Here is a 22,254-nt window from a genome sequence, read left to right on the forward strand (position 1 = left end):
AATAGAGTGGGACTATTGCTTCCCTTGATCCGGACACTAGACTTCTGTTGATGCAGCCAAGAAGAGCATTGGCTTTTTTTGCTGCTGCATCAGACCGTTGACTTATGTTGTCGTCTACTAAGACCCCTAGATCCTTTTCACTTGTACCCGCTACAACCAGTCAACCAGCTACAAATCCACCTAACAGTTACCTCATTCAACCCACATTTTACTAGCTTCCTTGAAAGAATATCATGGGGGAATTTGTCAAAAAACCTTTCTGAAATCAAGATACACTACTTTCACAGCATTCTCCTGATTCACCAATCTTGTAACGCTATAAAAAAAGGAACGAAAGGAGATAGGTCTGGCATGACTCATTTTTGAGAAACCCATGCTAGGTCTTAGTAATAACAGCATCCTTTTCTAAGTGCTCACATTTTAATTATCTGTTCTAGGACCATTCCTGGTATTGACAATAAGCTAACTGGTTGGTAGTAGTTACATTGATCTTCATTTTCCCCCTGTTCAAAAATGGGGAAAACATTTGCCTGCTTCCAGTCCTTAGGGACCTCATCTGTTCTCCAAAAATTCTCAAACATCATAGACAGAGGCTGTGAGATTACACCCGCAAGCTCCTTTAGTACCCTTGGGTACAGCTCATCAGGCCCTGGATTTGAATTCATTTAAAGTAGCTAGGTGTTTCCTTACCACCTCTCTTCCTAGATTGGACTGCAGCATCCTCCTTACTTATACTATTATCATCAAGGTTGAGCAGTGCTTCCCTTTTGTGTTTTTCTCAGTAGAGGAGGCGTTTCCTCTGAACTTCCCTATTGTTTTTACATTACAGTTGTACCTTGGAAGTCAAACAGAATCCATTCCAGAAGTTCGTTTGACTTCCAAAATGTTCGGAAACCAAGACACGGCTTGCAACCCACAGAACTCGCATCAGACGTTCGGGTTCCGAAGAACGTTTGCAAACCGGAACACTCACTTCCGGGTTTGCGGCATTCAGGAGCCAAAATGTTCGACTTGCAAGGTTTTCAACTTCCGAGGTACGACTATATAGGAAGGAAAAGATTTTCAAGAGTTCCTGTGTTAAACATCAAACAGGGATGACTTGGCTGATCTCTACCACATATGTAACCTAGCTAATGGATTCTATTTTTTAAATGGTGCTCCTAAAAGATAAATAATAGTTTGCATTCGCCCTATCGAGCAGCAAAAGTGAGAGAAAGAATATGGCCTGCAGACTAGCACTTATTGATTGGGTCACATGGCTAATTGCTTTGCTGGCCAAGTTGCAAGCAAGTATCAGAACTACCCAGCATTAGCAGGAGGAACCACAACCGGAATTGAAACCAAGGTGGAATCTAGACATATATAAATAACGCTGTGGAAATGCTTTTTAATTTTTTTAAAAATATATCGAATTTGCCATAAGCTCACCATTGCCATCTAGCGTCACAATTGAATAATGCACTTAAAACACACTTAAAATGTTATATTTGCAAGACGATAACAACCATGAGAGCCAAGTGTTTGCTCTGGACATTTGAAGTGTCAAGCTTGTAGGATCAAGTGTGACCATGCTCAAGAAACTGAACACAAACCAAGTGTTAGATTGCAGGTATTGAGGTTGCTATGTGCACGGTGGCAAGTAATGTCATTATGAATGTTATGCATGCCTATCGCCCAGAGTTCTTATCATGCATTTTTTTTTAACCATATGCTGAATACCCACAACAAACAACAAATAAAGCTGATTATTACCCTAGTTCCAGGATGTACCCAGGCTCTGGATGTATCACAGTGCCTTTTGATAACGGTGATGTGGACAGCTCCCAGTCAAGCTGGTCATTGCTGTTTGCTCTGACAGTGCCAGTAACCATCTGTTCTGAGACAGAAGGGGTTGAATTTCACCTTCTGCCCCCCCCCCCAATGGATTGCTGCTACTGTAAAAGGTGTAGCAAAAATGATCTTGTTCTACAGGTAAGCATGCCAGCTACTTAATCTCAGGCCAAATATCTTTTTAAAATAAACAGCCATGATGTTTTTCAAGCCTTCAGAAGTACAGCAAGTGAGAATAGTAATAAACTGAACAAAGCCACCAGTGAACTAACTCCTGTTAATATGGTACAGTTGTCGGCTACAGGCTTGTCACTCCGGAAGGCTAAAAAAGGGGGATCATGACTTTATAGATTGTAGCTCTTCTGCTTTGTTTCTTGACTCATCAGTAAATAAATTATACCCCTCGGTCTCATGAACAGCTACAAGTCAAATGATTTACAGCTGCTTCTCTCTATTTTCGTAAGCTTGCTAAATAAATCTGTTGCACATTACAAGGAACAATTCATATCCCGCATCCTTATAAAACAAATTTAGAACCATTAAGAAGCTTCCCATTTGACTTCCAATAGAAGTTTAATTGCATCACAGTTTGAAGCCAATAGGCCTTTAGATAAAAAATAAATAAACAGAAGAGAGGGGAGTTTGGAACAGATGCCAAACTGCAGAGGAACTTGGGATTCTATACGCCTTTCTTCCCAATATTAGTTCGCTGGCTTGCAGAACTGCCACATTTAACTGCTTGCCAAAAATAATCATTACCATATGAAAGGGTTTCATTTAAGTCCCTTCTCAATCTATTAGTAAATATTCATTTTTCCAGGAATCTGGAAACAGGCAAAATGATAAAGTTCAGATGATGCACTCACAGGACCATACGGCTTGGAAAATGTTGCTGCTTCCGTGTTGATGAAACTTTCAAAAAATGTGAGCAATGCGATTTCGTAAGGATCACACACTTACTGTGAAATTTCTTTTCCTCAACAGCTGCCGCTTTACTGTAGCCCGTGAGTCCAGAGAGGACCATATATCTGCCCTTTCTCAGGGCATTGGCATATGACCAAACATCATACACTGCAGCCAACAGGAAGGGAGTTTAGTAAGATGCTGAGCAAATAATTCTTAACAAAAATGCTATTCAGTGAATTATCCTGACTTCCTGATGAAGATTGCAATTTCCAGCCTACTTATGGTTTTGAGGATCACTCATTCATGCTATGCTAAATTTGGATTGGCTGCAGACATCAGAGTATATCTCTGCCTCAAATGGAGGCATATTACACTATGGACTTAGCTGTCAAAAACTCACAGGAAGAAACATAAGTTATGGAACTATGTTGGCCTACAAACCAGTTACAATACATCTGGGTCCTTAGATGACTCACAGCACACAGAAATGTCTACCTGTGTGGCATGCAGCCACCAAAACTGATCAAAAGAAAGGAGAGTGGTTTGATGTTTCAGTTTGACAACTGACAACTTGCCCTCCTACATTACCACTAAGGCCCAGATCCATAAGTGAAAAGCCCAGCTATGACATGCAAGGGACACGTGCCCAATGAGGGGCTTGGGCTGCAAACCTATGTGCACATATATTTATGGGCACCTGCAAGGAGCATCCAGAATGTTAAAGCTAGTTTTCCTTAGGCTGTTGCATGTTAGGGCTGGGTGATATATCAATATATTGTCCAAAACTGGTTTGAAGTCCACATTGTGATATCGGTTTCATAATTTTTGACCTGGCTATGTATCACGAAACATGATGTGTATGCTATGCAAAAATCAGGATGCAGGAAAAACTGTGAGGCCAGCTGGTGTCTCTACAGAGCTCCATCTTTATTTAGCACACCATTGATATATCAGTATTGTTATTATTATTTATTCAACTTATACATCAGTATATATATATCAGTATATCACAATGTTGATCTGGTGATATATTGAAAAATAGATATCTCCCAGCCCTACTGCATGTATTCTGTCAATACCAGAGAGACGTTTGACAGTCCAGCACTTTCTTTTGTTTGTGTGTTTTACAGATAACCACCTAAGTGTGTAGTTGTGGACGGAAAGCTTGCTTGCTTAGTTTCACTGTATCTGCAAGGATTTGTAACTAGCCAATAGTTAAGGATGTTCCCTGAAACACAAGGAGATGCACAAAGCTTTGACTTAAGGTATTCACTCTCCAGAATGAAACTATGCAGATGCTTGGCTGGCATTTGTTGCCATCTGGGTGACCTCGGAAACTATCTAGAGGCAAGAAACCCAAGGGCAAAAGGAATGTCTCCGGCAAACAGGAGAGTGCTTAAGCATTCCTTCTCTCCTCTTGCGGCCAAAGCTGTTTGCATCTAAGAAGTGATCGACTCAGGGCAAATACAGTTATCAGAAGTGAACTTGACAGTGGACATGAAGACTGTAGAAGCATTTTCTGAAAAGCAGTTCCTGTGTTTCTTTAAGAAGGCAAAAACAGGATCCTAAAAGTATAGGATAGGAGACTCTGAGATGGTTCACACTTATTTGTACATGGACACACAGAACGTAACCCTGTTTTTCCCCTGCTTCCTCAGTCCTGGGTGTGACCCAGTACCAGCTGCTCGCTGAATATTTTCAATCCCAAAGCAGGGAACAGTAAAACAAAGTACTAAATGTATTCAGGGGAAAAAAATAACAAAACACAAAAATTCAGAAATCATAAAATCAGGTCCAATAAATAACAATGACTTAGCAGCTGCATCATAAGGCAAATGAAGCTAAACCACAGTGAAGACAACAATTGGAAAACAGATGTGAGAAGAACCTCTCAAGCAAGTCTCTCCTCCTGCAACCCATTCCTTAGGCTCTTTCCACCACACTGCCTCTGGAACATGGCAGCAAAATGTGCAGCATCCCAAATTCAATGAAGCCGCCAGTCATACACTGTGGCCTGACTAATTACCCAAGTTCCAAGTAGGTTAAAAAATAATTTTAAAAAGGGGTGGGTCTCTGTACATGGCTGAAGGTTTAGATTCCACTTGATGAGTCACAAATGATGGAAGCCTTTTTTGAAGCACCAGGTGTTGTGACACCAGGTGCCATGGAGATGCGCCCAGCTAATTTTTTCTTGGAATGATTTGACTAATAAGTTTCAATGTACACTGGCAGTGATCCTAACTTCTTCTTCTTCTTCTTCTTCTCCTCTTCCTCTTCTTCTTCTTCTTCTTCTTCTTCTTCTTCTTCTTCCTTTCCCCATCATTTGTGTTCTTCTGCACCTGTACTTCACTTGAGGGACATGGTGGGACTGACCTTGGGAAGGGCTGCCATACGTCTGGTTTTCCCCAGAGATTACCTGGATTTCAAAGGCGAAACTGATATTCAGAGGGAATTTCCAAAAGGCAGAACTTTGTCCTGGATCTTAGACAAGTCAATAGAAAAATCAACAACTTTCAGGTTTTCCTTTAAAAACTCAACAATTTTCAGGGTGTCCCTGTTTTTACTTTTTGAAATATGTCAACCCTAAAGGTGGGTGAGATAGCTGGCCCTGTGTCACAGGTACATTTCTACATTTCTAAACTGTGGCCCACAGACTACATGTTGCCCAAAGGGCACTTTCAGGTGGTCTCCCAGATGAAAGTAGATGAAAATGCCAAGGTGATTAATGTTGATTGATCTGCACTTCTACATCTCAAGCAGTTCTGCTGAATGCATGCAGTGATAAAAAAGGGGGAACAATAGAAGGCTTGCTGTGCTGTGTCCCTCGGTTGCTGGGGTAAATCTGGCCATTGGGATCATTTCAGTAATGCTTGCTCACCAACTAGCCAAGCTTCCCTCCCTTGCAATGCTTCACCTTCTCCTGTCCCTTAATTTAGGAGTGTTTTGAACTGTCATGATTATTTGCTCTGGTGCTCATTTGATTGAATATCTGTGAGCAGGATCTGGGTGGACACAACCCTGATGGTTTAGGTTATTGGCATAATTTTTGCCACAACTTTATTGATTACAGATTGTGAGTGGTTTGCTTAGGCATTGGTTCCTGACTAGCTGCATATGACCTCAGCAGGGCAGCACTGACACCTGGACTCTGGCAGAGGTCAGTAAGGGAAAACATCTTGGGGGAGCATTGGTCCGGGAACATGACTCAGGCTCACCCCAAATGCTCCCAGGGGCTCTGGCGTGGCCCTAACCCCTGGAAAGGGACCAGACAAAAGCAAGACGAGACCCTGGATTCCTTTAACGGAATGCCCTAGCATTGGAGGGGCGGGCACAGCCTATCCACATCCCCTCCACCAACATTGAACCAATGCCTAATAGCCAAACCTTACAAAGTTGTGACTTGGGTGAAACCCAAGTGGCACCAGTCAATCAGCCAAATGGGAAAATTCCTAGCGGGCCCCCGTCCCAAAAACAGACGACCCATGATGGCACAGCAAGGTCATAGCAAGACCCTAAATATAGGGAGGGTGGACGGGTGATCCGATGTATGAGGCGAAAAAGAGGAAGCTCAATGCAACGTGCAGCAGTATATATGGTTCCCTCGGTTAATGCATGAAACAATCCCAAGGGCCAGATTTACCCCAGCAACCAAGGGACCACCAATCGGATTGTTGCGTCTATCCAATCGCTCCCACCCACACACCAGTGATGTCAGACTTGATGAACTCACTGCAACGCGTGCTCTCTGGGAGGAGGACACAATTTGTGAACAAGACAGTGGCCATCCTGAACCTGTGAACTGACTTCTGTCTCTCTTAGCCCCAGTCTCCCCAGAAACTTACCTTGGAGCAGGTGGAAGGAAGAGATGGGTGCTGCAGAGCAACTTTTCCCATGACAGATGCACCACCACTTTCTGCCTTCTCCAACATATTTCTGGGAAGCCTGAGGGCTCTCCCCATGTTTGACTGGAGACTTCTGGGATGCTTTTATTCCATCTTCTGCATCATTTCCTATACTTTGTGGAGGTTCACAAAGAAGAAGCAAACCATAACGGTGGTCCCCCGTACAACAAAACTTTAGGAATTGATGGACTAGATGGTTTTTTGGTCTCACTATTTTGTGATACAAAGCTCCCCATCTGTTTTTGAACAGGAAACTCCATTTCATGCCTCATCAGCCCTGGAATGTTCAGTGCCATTCCATCTCAACAGCTTGTCTAGGGCCTAGTTCATACATGCTAAAATCCCCCAGGCTGCCATCCTTGGTAGGAACAAATATACGAGCAGTCTGACTACGCAGCAGGTAAAAGAAATGTGCCACTGGCCTCATGCAGGGTGCTCCTGGCAAACTCAGTGGCCCATTTGTCTCGTATGCTCCTTCTTCCATGCTCCTGTGGCTTCAAAACTGCCCCCCATGGGGGATTTCAGTGGACTGGACATATGGCCACCAGCAAAACTGGAAAAGAGCTTCGAAAATGAACAAATGTTTCAAATGGACTGAAGTGGTTTTCTATCCTTTCCCTCTCCCGGGGAAGCATGTTTCTTAAAAAAAGACGAGGGATTCCTAATTAGTGCTGACTGCACACTGCCGTTTCATCATCTTGGTCTGGCAGCATGAAGAGAACCAGGACACCAGATTTAATAATGCTAAGTATTCCCAACTGCAACGTTTTACAGTACTCGTTGACCCAAGGTTCCTCAGGAAGGCTGAAAACAGATGTGTGTTGCTGCACAGCATACAGTAAATCACCTCGAGAATATTAATGCGACATTAAGTAAAACTTTTGTTTCTAGCGGAGCCCTGACTTGCACCATAAAGTTTCCAACAGATGGTGTTGTCACTTTGAAAGCAGAGAGATAAGAGAACAGAAACAGCCACATCCAGCCCATTCATGTTTGGTAACTTCAAGTGACACTCAGTTCTTCTCCAATGTAAAGAACAAAAGCTGAAAACAGCCTGAGGAGTGAAGTCGACGCAGCTTGCTGTCTTCTTCATGCCAAGCAACTTCAAACCCTTCCAAGTCCTGCTGCACAAAATCCACAGAAGCTTTTGTTGACAAGATGCAGTTATGAGAGGAGATGAGGGGAGATCTAAAGCATAAAAAGCCCAGCTCAGCTTCAGATAAATGAGGAGACAACAATCCTGAACATAGCTACCACGATTCTGATGGCCACTTTGCATGTTACCAAATCAATTGCTTTAAGTTACTCATGGAGTACAAGAAATGCTTTCAAGGGTCCATACAGCCCAGCATTCTGTTCCCAACAGTGGGAAGTCAATGCCTCATCAGGCCCATGAGCCGGGCATGAAGAGGGCTGACCCCAGCATCTGCTATTCCAAGGTGCAGAGTCTGTGCAAGCGAAGGTTGCTTCAGAAACAGAGGCAGCCTGAACATCACGGCTGACAGCTATGATTTGTTGTTGTTGTTTACTAGTGTCCGACTCTTCGTGACCCCATGGACCAGAGCATGCCAGGCACTCCTGTCTTCCATTGCCTCCCGCAGTTTGGTCAAACTCATGCTGGTAGCTTCGAGAACACTATCCAAATGATTAGACCCATCCAAAATGTACTTTTTCCTTTTAAAGGGCCATCTAAGCCTTTTCCACAGCTTCTGGCAAAATAATAGTGATAATTAATGTTATTCCATATGTGAAGAAGCACTGCAGTTGTTCGCCTCGCTCCACAGTTCTCTTGAGTAGAGCAATTCTAGAGGAAAACTAAGGATGCGTCCGAACAAATACAAGGGATTATTTGCTTTTTTGTAAATATAACCGACCTTTCAAGAAAGCATCTCCACAAGGCAGCCTACAATGATAAATCACAACAATACAGCAATACAGGCAATTCTGAACTTACGTAGGGCATTGTGCATAAAGCCAAAACCGTATATAGTCAAAACACATTGGGGTCCAGAGTGGGTGGGATTGCCTGTCTTTTTTCCCAGAGCTCCCCGCTGCCTTTCCTTTTCTTAAAAAAATTGTCAAGCGTTTAAAGCTGCATGCACACAAGCTAAATGTGCATAAGTTGCAAGTTATCTGTACATAATAATAACAAATCATTTTCCTCAAATTTTGAGCAGTTGCTGCAAATCTGGCCAATCTAACAAATTGTGTCGTCCTCCCAGAGAACACGTGTTGTGGTGGTATCATCAGGACTGACCTCACTGCTTGTGTGGGTGGGAGCGATCGGATAGCCACAACAACCCGATTGGTGGTCCCTCGGTTGCTGGGGTATATCTGGCCATTGGGGTCATTTCATGCATTAACCAAGAGACCTCTATATACCGCTGCACATTGCATTGAGCTTCCTCTTTTTCACTTCGCACATCGGATCACCCACCCACCTTCCCTATATTTAGGGTTCATTATGACCTTGCTATGCCATTGTGGGTCGTCTGTTTTGGGACAGGGGCCCGGTAGGAATTTTCCCATTTGGTGGATTGGCTGGTGCCATTTGGGTTTCGCCTGCCGCGTAGCAAATTGTCACAGCTTTGTAAGGTTTGGCGGTTAGGCATTGGCTCAAGGTGGAGTAGAGGGGAGGTTGTCACACCTGCCCCTCCCAATGCACGAAAGGGTATTCCATTAAAGGAATCCAGGGGCTCGCCTTGCTTTTGTCCGATCCCCTTTCAGGGGTTAGGGCCATGCCAGAGCCCCTGGTAGCATTTGGTGTGAGTTTGAGACTGTGCCTGGTCCAATGTACTGTCCAATGTTTACCTGTACTGACCTTTGCCAGTGTCCAGTCGTCAGTGCTGTCCTGCTGAGGTCAGGTGCAGCTAGTCAGGAACCAATGCCTAATCAAACCACTCATCATCTGTAATCAATAAAGATGTGGCCAAAATTATGCCAATAACCTTAAACTAAATTCTGTGTCAATTGTGTCTTTATGTATTGGGGGAGATCTTGCGATCTTAACACGCAAAAATCATGCAATCGGAATATAATTTTGAGCTTGATCAACCGCATCAATTTTTGTCTGACTGTGTTATATATGGACTAAGTTACAAAACAGAGTGGAAGTAAACAGTGCTTACTACAATTGCATTCTTAGAGGATTCAAGAATGTCACAGACAGCTTGCTGTGTAGCCTTTCCCAAACGCATATAAATTCCGACTATCATTCCTGTTTGTATTCACACTCCATATAAGCTCTCGCCATAATACAATTCTCACCTTTTCAAACACTATGAGCAGCCTACTTTTGTGTGTGTGTCTGTTTCCTGTGCTTTCCATGTTTGTTTCTCAAGTCTATATCTGCAGGCAGAGAAAAAGGCGTGTAAACAGATACAGTACGGCTTAATATAAATGTGCAATTGTCTCTGTGGGCCAAGTGAATAATTGCAATTTGGAAGACTTATCAGCGACAGGCTAGACCACCAGAGTAGAATTAGATCCATGACATTAGGCTACCAAAGAATAAGACGATGCTGAGGCCATTTCATGTAGCTTCTAGGATCTTGTTACAAGCTTAAGAATTCCAACACTTACATTTCTCACAAAGTCAAAAGGAAACAAGTATGTGTTTTTAAATGTTTTAAACACGTTTTCATTTAAATGGTATTGTCTTGCCATTTTGGTTTTGACTGCCCTGGGCTCCTTTAAGAGGAACAGCAGGATATAAATTGAATTTACAACAATAACTGCAATTATCCCATGATATGTGAAGTTGCTGTGACCTGTCTTGCATCATAGACACAGATGTTGTTTTCTCACAACATTGAAATGTTCATGATTTTGTCCTTTACATGTAGGTCCCACTGAGGCCCTTTGGGTAACTCAGAAGAAGACCCAATTGGCCATTGTTAACTCCAGGTACTAGGGGTGGAAGAACAAATCTCTCACACTTGTGTGTGTCCCACCTCCACCCAGCATTGGGATCTGTGAGAAGGAAAACATGGGTACGAGGTGTCCCTCAAGGGGTTAAAATAGAATTTGCCATACTTGACAACATGCTTTGGGGCTCTTCCATGGCGAGTGCTTAACGTCTAAATAACCAGGCCTCAATAGTAAAGTAGGAAAGGGTAGAGTGAGGAGGTTGAATACTCAAAGCCACACTTTCATGACAGAGTTGTCCAAATCACAGGCTAATTGTTGGCCAACTGCAACAACTGAATGATTTTCCCAACCAGATTAGGCTGCTGAATTGAAGAAAGCAAAGTAGGGAAGGACTTTTGTGTGAACTGTGAACTCAGGTACTGAAAACAAATTCCTAGGCTCAGAATGTGATCAGAGGCACCCTGTAGTTTAATTCTATGCTGTTTGTACCTGACTCAACTTGGTAGATCTTGGGGTACTAGTAGAAAGAAAAGAAAAGAAAAAAGATGGCCCAAGAAGCCTCAAGTTTGCCCACCCTTTTGTGTACCCAGTCAACATTTAAGGTACAAAAGAGATTAGAAAGGCAATTTGTCTCCCTAGTCTTGGCATTTGTGCAGAACATTAGGCAAAGTCTTAACTTTTTATTATGCATGTAATACACAATAAGTTGCAGTTCAGCTTGCTATTGATTTTCAAGTTGGCCCTTATCCCTTGTTGTGGAAGATGAGCATTCTTGCTCTCTAGCAACCATAAGATGCAATTCTCCTCCACCAAAGCTTTCTTCGGGTGTTGGCTGCATGAAGAGGGTCAGGGTGCTAAAAGAGGCTTTGAGTTCATGTGTCCAACCCCAAAGTCACACAGCTGCCCCTGTGGCCCTGTTGGGCATAACTTCTCAAGCAAGGAGCCTGCTCATAGATGGAAGCTCTCCTTGTGATTTAGAATCCTGGGCAACTATAGACCTTTTCATGCATTACCAATAAGCGTTATGTCATCATGTGATGGAGCAGCAAGGACAAGCATGGTAGCTCTGCCACCTCATCACTGTTCTCACCGTCCCCCAACATTTGGAGGGTTAGCTTATGAAATGGGAAGCCTGTTGTACTTACAGCAGTTCCCCATGGATTTAGAACCCTGATCTTTTCCCAAGGATCCCCCTAAAACATCTGAGCATCTTCCATGGGCACAGGATGCTCTCAGTTTAGAAGATCACCCTAAATGGGTTGGAGGATGAGGACAACAGCTATGAGTGGAGAGAGGAGCTAGTATGCTAATCCCCATTGCCTCTCCCACGATAACTTAATACTTACTGGCACAGACTATCCTCCTCAGAAATAATGCCCAACACAACAGGAATGGGAGGAGATGTGTGGCTTGGGGACAGGGCTAATCCCCTTTTACCATGCTTGCACATGACAAATTCCTGAAGACGACTCAAGTGCTTTTCTTATCCCTTCCTTCCTTCCTTCCTTCCTTCCTTCCTTCCTTCCTTCCTTCCTTCCTTCCTCTTTCTTTCTTTCTTTCTTTCTTTCTTTCTTTCTTTCTTTCTTTCTAAGTTTATTAAATATTTTCTTGGTTTACAAAAGTCCATCCATTATCTCTTTTTTCTAACCTAGAAAAGGCAGCAACCACAATATATGAGTCAAAGTTAGTACGGTACTGAAACCTGACATCCCAATTCCTCAAATTTCCCCTCTCCCCTCCAAAAAGAGGCCTCTGTGTTTCTTCCTTGTTCTCAGAGCACTTCAGAATTTCTTCCTAATTTCAGTGTGTATGGGGTAGATAGTACCATATTATTGTGAGATGGGTGAGGGTGACTTGTGTGGTTTTATTTCCATTAAATATTTTCCCAGCACCCTGCAGCCTCCCTGACTGCCTTCCCCATGAGAGAAGTTACCAGACAATGTCTTCTCCTGTTGTGTACCCAAAGGGTGGCTACCAAGGGCCTGAGACTGGTATTTGTTAAGTTGTGGGTGAACATATCAGACGACACAGCGATTCTTCAAACAGCTCTTGTTTATTCACAGGCCCAGAACAGAACTGAGCTGAAGGGTTCAGCCAACGTGCTTATATAGAGCTCAACTACAATGCAACAGTAACAACTTTCTTTAGCTATCCTATCACTGAACGTCACTTTCAATTCCTTATTTGCATATGTGGACCTGAGTGAAAACTATCTACAGTATCCCCCTGCTGGCCCAGGGTGAGAACTTCAGTACATAACAGTATTCTTACTTGTCTTGTTTTTTAAGGGAAGCCCTTCATTCTATCTTAAAGTAAAAACCCCACCCATGAGAATTTCACTAAAATGTTCAACTGCAGTTTCTTTTGTAAGATGCTTCTGAATCACGAATGGCTTCATGAAAACATGCACCAGGCACCAATTATACCGTTCTTCTTAACAGGTTTTTGCATGTCAGTTTATCACCAAAAGCAATTACGAGGGAAAGTCGTGGCAAAATAGAAGATAAAGATGTTTGCAAAAATGCTAATATTTACGATGCATTCTCAAGAGTTCAGAACGTGACCGGCAAGTTGCTGAGTGATAAGTGGGCTCTTTCTTACCTGAGTCTTAATGTTAGTCATTCTACACAAGCAAAACAGATGGAAAGCAGTTGTTTAAGAAGTTACACCTCACAAATGTACATAACTACCTAACACTTCATAATACTGCAAGTGTAACAAATCACTGGCCATCAACAAGACAATAAAAGACCAATCAATGAAGGAAACAACTTATTACTTCAGAGTGGAAGGTATTATTTATGCCTGTCTCTCTCACACACTTCATTTTATTGCTTTCTGCAGTAACGTTTCTGGAACGCCTGTTCAGCCATCTAACTAGTTAAGCATTTATCTCCAGGAGTATTTGAGTAACGTAGACTGAAGTGAACATTAAACACATTTTGGATGGGTGAAATATTTTAGCATTCAAATTTCACAAAAAGCGAGCTTAAGTCATCTGAATCCCAACTATGCGTACTTCATGCCATGTCTGGAAACAAGTACAGAATTTGCCTTTTCCCAATAATCTAAGCTTCCATTCAAAAATAAGAGCCTGCCCTCAGGCTTCTCACAGAGAGACGGGCAGTTTGCACAATCCAATTAGTGCATTGCGAATGGTTTGACCTGTGGCAGAATCACTGTAATTTTTCTCTTAACCTTCCAGTACAATTTTTTTGGGTGTGTGTTAATGTCATAGTACGAATTTCTAACACCTGGGGAAGCGAATAGCCATTTAGGCAGTTTTGTATAGAGTTTTAAGGCTGGGTCACGCCAGTCTGTTGATACTAAACAACATGGTTTGGGATTGAGGCTTGATCTCCATGTTAGCATGTAGTGCACAACACTGCTTTGTGCACAGCACAGTTCTGATGTGTAGTGTGGCTCATTGCCATAGGCAAATCTAGAAAGTGGCCCAATAAGCCCTGAACCCTGGACTCTTCATAGGAGGAGGAGGAACTTGCCTGGAACCTCAGGGGATCATATGAACCCCTGGAGCAAGACCCAGTGGCGGAGCTTCATGCCCCGGCACTGGGGTGGTGGTGGTGGAGAGCAGGCGGGAGCAGGGCTGGCGGGCATCCTGGGGGCGTGGCACCCAGCGTGGGGGGGGGCAGCCACGATGGCACCCCACCAGGATCATGCTGCTGGGGGTGGTGCACCCTCCCCTCTCCTCTTCCTCCACCACTGGCAAGACCGCCTTCTGAGTTAAGCACCCTTCCCTTAGCCTTCTTGGTATGTGCTTCCAGTTGAGATAAGTCAACCATTGGAAGGGTAGACTTGCTGGGCTCTTACAAAACCTAGTACCAGCCTACCACATGTCATGGGTGCTTTACTTGAGATTCCTGCACTGCCACCATAGGGTTGGGCTAGATGACCCTCGGCGTCCCTTCCCACCCTATAATTCTATGATCCTATTATTATTCTTATAGGGCATATCCACACCGATTCTGCACATCACACTGTGGTTTCTCTTCAGATTGCAGAAATCACCTTTTACCAATTCTGCACATCACATGATAAAGAAAGCACCGGGTGATGAGAGGGCTGGTGCTTGGTTTTGTTTAAAATAATAACTCTCCATTGTGCTTGGCCACATCATAAGAACTCTGCATGCACTCATTAATGTCGATCACTGAGTGCTAACATGAACGTTACATTTTAGGCACACAGTGGGATTAATTACAACAAAATGGCAACTTGCTGCAAAGCTTAGACTGTCTTTGCTGAAAAGGTTGTGGTGCAATCTCCACATCTTTATGTTTTTGTGCCCTTGGTACCCACAGCAACATCCTCTGGACTATACAGTTCAGACAGGAGACAATCATGCACACATGTTTGAATAGCACCAGCAGTATTTGCCCATTGTTCTTGTGGTTCTTTGGATTGGGAAAGCAAGTCTGCTGCTTCGAATTGCTTGGGCCTCCCCTCCCCATTGCTCTGACCACCACAACCCAAGTTGTAGCCGCTTACTCATGATAAGTAGCTTGCACTAAAACGCACATGGAAAATGGACCTTTAACCTGACAAATTCTCATCATATTGAAGAATGCATTGGGATGAATGGCAGCTGACTCAAGTACAAGCAATATCTAGGAAAGACATTTTTTCATGTAAAAGAATTGCCAGAGTTATGATGTGCTGCTACTGATTCCCAGCAATACTTGAAGAAAAAACATAGTGAAATGCACTATTCATTTCAACCATCGGGAAAACATTTATGCTAGCAAGTGAATGCAGAAGCACTAATACCAATAGCAACCTAGCAGGAAGCCAGCCCAAACTGTCAACCAGTGTACTGCTGTGCAGAAGTACAAAAAGAGGTTTATTTATTTCAGACAGTAACACACGCACCTCAGACACAAAACCGCACACAGTCAGTCTAAAGTTATGTCCACTTTATGGGAATTGACTGTTGTACATTGTGATAGTTGCAGGACTGTATTATGTGTGGATGTCAATTTGAGATCAATGGGGTTTTACGCAACCGTCTGATTGCCGCAATTATTTCCAGTGAGGACAATTGTTTGGTTAATAGTTGCTAGGGTAATTTGAAATCCCTGTAACCAGAGATTTTTTCAGATATATTTTTTTAAATGTTTATGGAGGGAAAGAGGAGAATCAATCAAGCCATTTCCTTTCAGTGAGGACAATCGATGACTTGTTTGTTCAAACGATGAGACATTACTTTTACCTCCGGGCCAGAATGAAACTCAGGTAGGACAGTATAAATGCACATGGCAGGAATGTTCCACCAGCACTGCAAGCACATTGATTGGTGCCGATGTTTAGATCCAGACAAATCACAAACCTATTTTCTTATGGGGTGCCCCATACAACTGTGCTTCAGAGAGCTTTGTGGGGATGTGCTATGTAAACCATAGTCAGCCGTGTGTGATTTTATTAATCATGTAATTCTATCAATGTTTAATTGTTTTTTAATATTTTAATATATGTGTTTAGCTGTTTTTATTTTTATATAAGCTATGTTGAGTCCCATCAATGGAAAAGTTGAGGTATAAACAAACAAACAAACAAACAAACAACAAAATCAAACCTAATCTAGAGTATTGGTTGAGCAAAACACTCTGATAAATTAGAATAGTCAACTTTCTTGTTCATTCCATCTTTCTGTTTTCTCCTTGCAATTAGCAGTTTGTATCATTCTATGAAGCATAGTTGCAACTCAAGCATGCATACTGAAGATCAGTTCGCAGTTTCCCCTCGTCAACCTGTTTTTCACCTGTCACCACAACTAGAATCAAACTAGTCAATGGAATTTCCTCCTTCCACTCTCTTTAGAGGGCATGCCTAGTGTCAAAATGGGGGTTCTAACTCACAATAGTGAGTAGAGAACAAGGGAATGGTGTTCCCTTGTTCTCTGGTTCATATATGGCTGTAAGCAGTCCACTGGATATGTTTCAGATGCTAGTGAGGTTGTTAAGTGAGGTGGCCTTATAATACTAAGCTACTTATCAGTATCATCCCCGTGTAAAGCACATTACTCAGCCTCAATAATGACAAAAATATTACGCATTTTAAACACTCCAACTGGTGATCAGAAAGAAGAAATCTGAGAAACACTTTAAGATTAATGCAGCCGTTTTCTAATGTCTGAAGTCTAACCAGTTAAATAGTTCTATTGCCTATAGTTTGGTTTGAGAAAAGTACTTGCCAAGCTGGGTGCCCTCCAGATGTCTGGACTACAACTCCCATCAACCCCAACCAGCACAGCTGCTGGGATTTGTAGTCGAAACCATCTGGAAGGCACAAGCTTACTCAGAAGCAAGACGCACTGAATGACATGAGGTTTATTCCCAAGAACGTGAACACAGGTGTGGAGCCTTAACAGCCAGGCCCCCTCTATGCGTACTCAGAAGCAAGCCCCACACAGTTCAATGGGGCTTAGCTCCCAAGTAAATGTCTGCACCCTCTCTTGGGGGGTAAGCCCCCCTGAACAAAGTGGAAACCATGCCTGTATACATATGCAGAGATGTGGCTTCACAGCTGCAGCACTATTTCCATTAACTTGGTAATAAGCCCAACTGAACACAATGACACTTCCTTACACATGAATAGGATGAGGCTCAATGTAGATTTGGTATTTGGACATGGAGGCACCATCTGTTGCAACCATTGTTGTGCAAGTCAGGGTGCAGGCATGTTTACCCAGAGGTATGGGGGCGGGGGCCCTTGTTCCTGGTTTATAACTTTTCAACCTATGCTGCCTCTGCAAGGAACTAGGCAAATGCTCAGCCCTGCCCCTGCGCCCTAGAAGCCACAGGTGAGCCTCTCTGTCAAAGCAGCTTTTCACCAAATCCCATCACGAGCAAATGAGAGTCTGACTTCCTGGGTTGCTGCAGGCATTATGCAGAGATGAAATATTAGCAGATGCGCGGTTTTAAACTCTGGGATTTGGGAAAATGAGGTGCTTTCTTTCTGACACTCTTGCCTTCACTAAACCTGGAGAGTTGAGAAACAGTTCAGAAAGGCACAAATATTTTCTAGTCAAGTAACATTTGACTTTGGGCTATATATTTAAGCTGGAAGCAGACTGCTATTGGCAGTCAGTCAGCTTAATTACAGTGTGATGACACTTGTTCGTTTGGAAGATGATTCATCTGGCGGCTTAGGAATCCAGCCCACCCCCACTCTGCCAAATACTCAGCCTACATCCAAAAAGAGAGATTCAATTTAGCCTGCTAATTCTTAATGGGGACCAATCCTTCAATGGCAGAGCAATATATAGACCAATTTGGGGTGGCCTAATGGTTATTTTGGGAAGCACGGAAGTGCAAAGTTGAGCTGCTTGCTTGGGCTGGTTCTGCCTGAATCAGGATGCAGCTTCACAATACAGAGAAGTCTCAGTACATCCTCAGTACATCCCTCCCTGAACTTTATATTTTTAAGGGGCAAACTCCTAGAATTCAGACATCCCCACTTTGCACGGTAATTGAACATATTCCAGGTGTGTGATGCTGGCTGTGTTAGCCTCGTTCATCTTAAAGAGACTGCTATATCGCAGCATCTAGACTTGCTCACACTTGCTGAGGGTGAACGTGAATGACAGAGTTTCACTCTCTGCTGTCTGCATCTTCAAGACACACAAGCTCCTGGCTGGTTCAGTACAACGCAGGTGCACGTGTTTGCCAAGAGTGGAAACGAAGCTGTCCTGTGAAGGCAAATCTTTAAAAAACGCATCAGAAACGCCTGGGAGAAAATGGCACTTACGGGTGGTGGCACAATTCCATGCCAGTGAGGGCACTTTTTTATTTTTTAAAAAAGGCATTTCACACAAAAAGACAGAAGTTGCCTTACCTTTATGTGACAGGCGTAACCTTGGCTGGCTTGTGTCTGTCGTGTGGCACGGACTCCAGAAGTCTAGGAAAACACTAGACAGTGCCAAAATGAAGAGGTCTGTAGCTGCCATGCTGTCCCAGAACAATGAGGGTGTTCTTTGTTTTAATGGGTTAATAAATCGATAATAGCAAAGCTCAGAAGTTCCGCTTTTCACTCCGAAGAGTACTTAGATCTTTCCCACCCCAGCTTCCCCGTGGAGCATTTCATGGGAAATCCTTCAGGAGAAGAAATTCAGGGATCTCCAGAGAAACAGTCATTTTCTTCTTCCTCTTCTGGCCAATATCATGAAAGAAATGAAGAATGAGGAAGAAAAGAAGGCGCCCTCCCCTAAGACGGTGGTTTCTGCACAAGCAAGGCGTCAAGTGGGCTGCGCTGTTGCGTCTTGTTGGGCTCGGTGGCAGCAAACTCTGCGACTCGAGGCCAGGAAGAGGCTGCGATTTTCGCTCGCTCCGAGGCAATTCCTTCAGAGGCGAGGAGGTGCGTGCGCGACAGCGGGTGCAGGAGGAGAGAAGCAGCCCTCTTCGGTCCTCTCCAGAACTCAGCCCCTTGCTCGGACTTGCCAAGCAACTCCTTCCTCCCCCCCCCCCCAATCCGCAGCTCACCTCTACTCCCTCCCTGTCTCCCTCTCCCTCTTTCCTTTGGCTAATTGGAACCGAGAAGGGCTCTTGCAGTTGTCGGATCCACCCACAAGCAGGGATGCAGCTTGCTTCCCTGCAGTCACTGGCAAAGTTCAGGGCGATTTGGCGAGGTGCCGGCGCGGGGAGCGGCTTCTTCGAAGGAGCATCTCCGGCCACGTGCAGATGTGCGCCCCCGGTCCTCCCGGGAACAGGGGCTGAATGGCCAGGGACGAGGTCCACGTTTCTCTCTTCCCCGCCCCACCACCCTTTGGGGAAATGCAGCAGGGAGCATGTTCCTAAAGCCCGGTTTGAGCCACCACGCGCCGAAAGCAAGCGATGCTGCCGGATTCCCGGTTCGAGTTCTGTATCTGGAGAGCCAGACGCACAGACAGATAATTAGACGGGCTGTCAAGCCATTAAATAATTGTCCCCCGGTGCGCGCTAATCAATTAAATGGGAATGAATTTGCATTTTGCATATTACAAAGATACCCGCAGAGGAATCTTTCTTTTCTAACACATTAAAGGGAAATAGGAAGGTAACCATTTACTGCACTCAAAGATCGAAACATCTTTTTGCTTTCAGTCCATATTGCAGTAACGTGGCAGAGCCTAAATACTCTTAAAGAAACACATTTAACTTATAGTCCCGTTGAATAAAAGAAATTGCAGGATACAATTCTATACATAGCTACCTGGGAGTAAGTCCAGCTGTACTCAATGGGGCTTACTTTTGAATAGAAATGCTGCCTAAAGCAATTAATGGGATGGATAAATTTGTGTGTGTGTGTGTCAAAGAGAGGGAGGAGGGGACAAACAAAGGGATCAAATTTACTTGGAAGTTAAGTCCCATTCATTTAAACGGGATTTCCTTCCAAGGTTATTTCCAGACTCCAATGCAAAGAAAACATTTCTTCTGCAGAATTGAAATACTGTACAGTGGTACCTCGGGTTACATACGCTTCAGGTTACAGACTCCGCTAACCCAGAAATAGTACCTCAGGTTAAGAACTTAGCTTCAGGATGAGAACAGAAATTGTGCGGCGGCAGCAGGAGGCCCCATTAGCTAAAGTGGTACCTCAGGTTAAGAACAGTTTCAGGTTAAGAACAGACCTCCGGAATGAATTAAGTTCTTAACCCGAGGTACCACTGTGGGGCGTTTGCAGCCATATCCAATGGTGTTTCAAATATATAAAACTTCATGTGTGTGTGTGTGGTGCCTAATAAGAAACCTAATATGAAAGCAGCTGTTGCACTTAGTTAGCTAGGAGACAGTGAACGGGCACAAGCCCAAGGCATGGCATCAGTGAATGAGACCTTGCCTACTTAGCATTATCATCATCTAACCTTTTATTAGCATCACATACAAACATCAAAAACAAATCAATACAGAATTACCACTTCCCCAGTGGCACAAAACATTTACTAAAAGAAAGGAGGCAGAGCAGTCTACCGTCACATCTCTAGGTCTCCAGGGAGATCAGACGTCTGCAGTGTATGTTGATGACAGAAAACCAAATAGAGATATTTAGCCACTAACTTGGTGAGCGCCTGATCATTCCCCAGTAATAGAAAATGTATGACCTCCAACTCTGGTTTCCATTTGGGAATACAGAGCTGATCTAGAAATTGCTAACGGAGACCAGCATATAGTTCACAATTGAGAACCATCTGTGTGAGGGTTTCCACCAGGTGGTCTTCACATGGGCGAGTTCTTTCTCCTTCCACCCTGCCTGAGAACCTTCCCCAAAGGAGGTTTAGCATTATGGGTAGAAATACCATATTTTGTCCTCCCCATGACACTTTCCACAAGTGCAGGATTTCACTTTCATTTATACTTGGAAGAAATACAGGGTTAGACTCAAAGACGCAATGGTGGTAGGAACTCAACTAAGCCCTGGTGGCTTCCAGTTCCACAGGGAGAGGACCTGGCTCCCCCCCCCGCCTTTTCCTCTTTCAATAATGCCCCAGATTAAAGCTGCATAATTCAGTCATGGGAGCTGGCTAGGTTCCCAAGATGCAGCCACCTAGTTGAATTTTGCTGGCAATGTGACACCAGCATGCGATGATGGATCCTGGGCCTTTCAGAGTTTGATAAATGGAGAGTATGGCTTTGTTCACACTCCCATTTACTGCGCACTCTGCGTTTCCAGTGTGGGGGTTTTAATAAATGTTAATAGGATGTTATCCAAAATGCATGTGTGTGTAGGATAAAGACACCCCCGCCCTGTCAGTGCTCCTCCCCCCCCCCTGGCATGAACACAGAAATGAATGAAGCCTTGCTAATGTGAAAAGCTGGGGAAAGAGCTATGAAATACATGGAGAAAAACTTCACTGTATTCTGGGGTGGGTGGGTGTGAACACACCCATAGTGAGTCTCTCTCTCTCTCTCTCTCTCTCTCTCTCTCTCTGAAATGTCTTCCTTCTTTTTTTAAAAAAATAAATGATCCTGTTTTCCCAGCTGAAATGCAACGGTGCGGCAGAGGCCAGCATTCATTCAGGCCATATGGATATATCCAGGCTGGATGGCAAAGATAGAGCAATTATGAAAACACACACACCCCCTTGTGATGCTGAGGACTCAAAGAGCATGCGTGTGCATAGGGAGACTGAAGGAAAAGTTTGAGTTCCACCTCTCCAGTTTCCCTTGTGTGACTGACATCAAATTTCCCTCAAATCCCCTTCAAGAACCTCCTTCAAGCAGCTGTTGTTCAGATTTATGGCCTTCTAATTGCCGCTTTCATGACTGCCCAGTTCTCCTGGAAGGACAATTAATTCTGGATCCCTTTGCTAATCTATCCCACTTCCTGCAGGAGACTTCTGCTTCCCACAGTGCTAGGGACAATTTTGCTGCTCACCTGAATGGTTTTCATTGTTATGGTATTCAGTCCCTCCAACTTCCTTGTTCGATTTCAGATGTATACTTTGCAACAAAAGACAATGCAAAAGAGCTGGGTAACTTAAAGGGTTGTGACAGAGCACAGGTTTCGGAAAGTCCCAGATTCGATTGCTTGCATTTCTAGCTCCCTGTGCGAAATTTTGGAGATCCCCTGCCAGTCAACAGAGATGGGTAGGCCTGCTTCCTTTGGGGTTAATCTTTTGGAGGCCACACATTGGTGCTGATGCCAGGCAGGAGTCAAAAGTTGGTTGTCCACTCCTAACCTCCAGAGCAAAGGAAAACAAGCTGGCCTCCTCCTCTATGTGATAGCCCTTGAGATACTGAAAGATGGCTAT

General features: G+C 43.9%; 1 protein-coding gene across 2 annotated transcripts in view; it reads right to left on the reverse strand.

Moving 5' to 3' along the window:
- Positions 1–18,926, reverse strand: part of SEMA3E (semaphorin 3E) — a 172,270-nt gene extending 153,344 nt beyond the window's left edge. The window contains exon 1 of one of the 2 annotated variants that reach the window (XM_081860957.1): positions 18,363–18,926. In XM_081860957.1, coding sequence (XP_081717083.1) covers positions 18,363–18,474 — 112 coding nt within the window. In that variant the 5' untranslated portion in view covers positions 18,475–18,926. The remainder of the gene's footprint in view (positions 1–18,362) is intronic. The other variant, XM_081860958.1, reaches the window with a different exon arrangement.
- Positions 18,927–22,254: the final 3,328 nt, after the last annotated feature.

Source organism: Podarcis erhardii (genome assembly GCF_964252035.2).
Source record: "Podarcis erhardii genome assembly, chromosome: 5".
NCBI classification, from domain to species: Eukaryota; Metazoa; Chordata; class Lepidosauria; order Squamata; family Lacertidae; genus Podarcis; species Podarcis erhardii.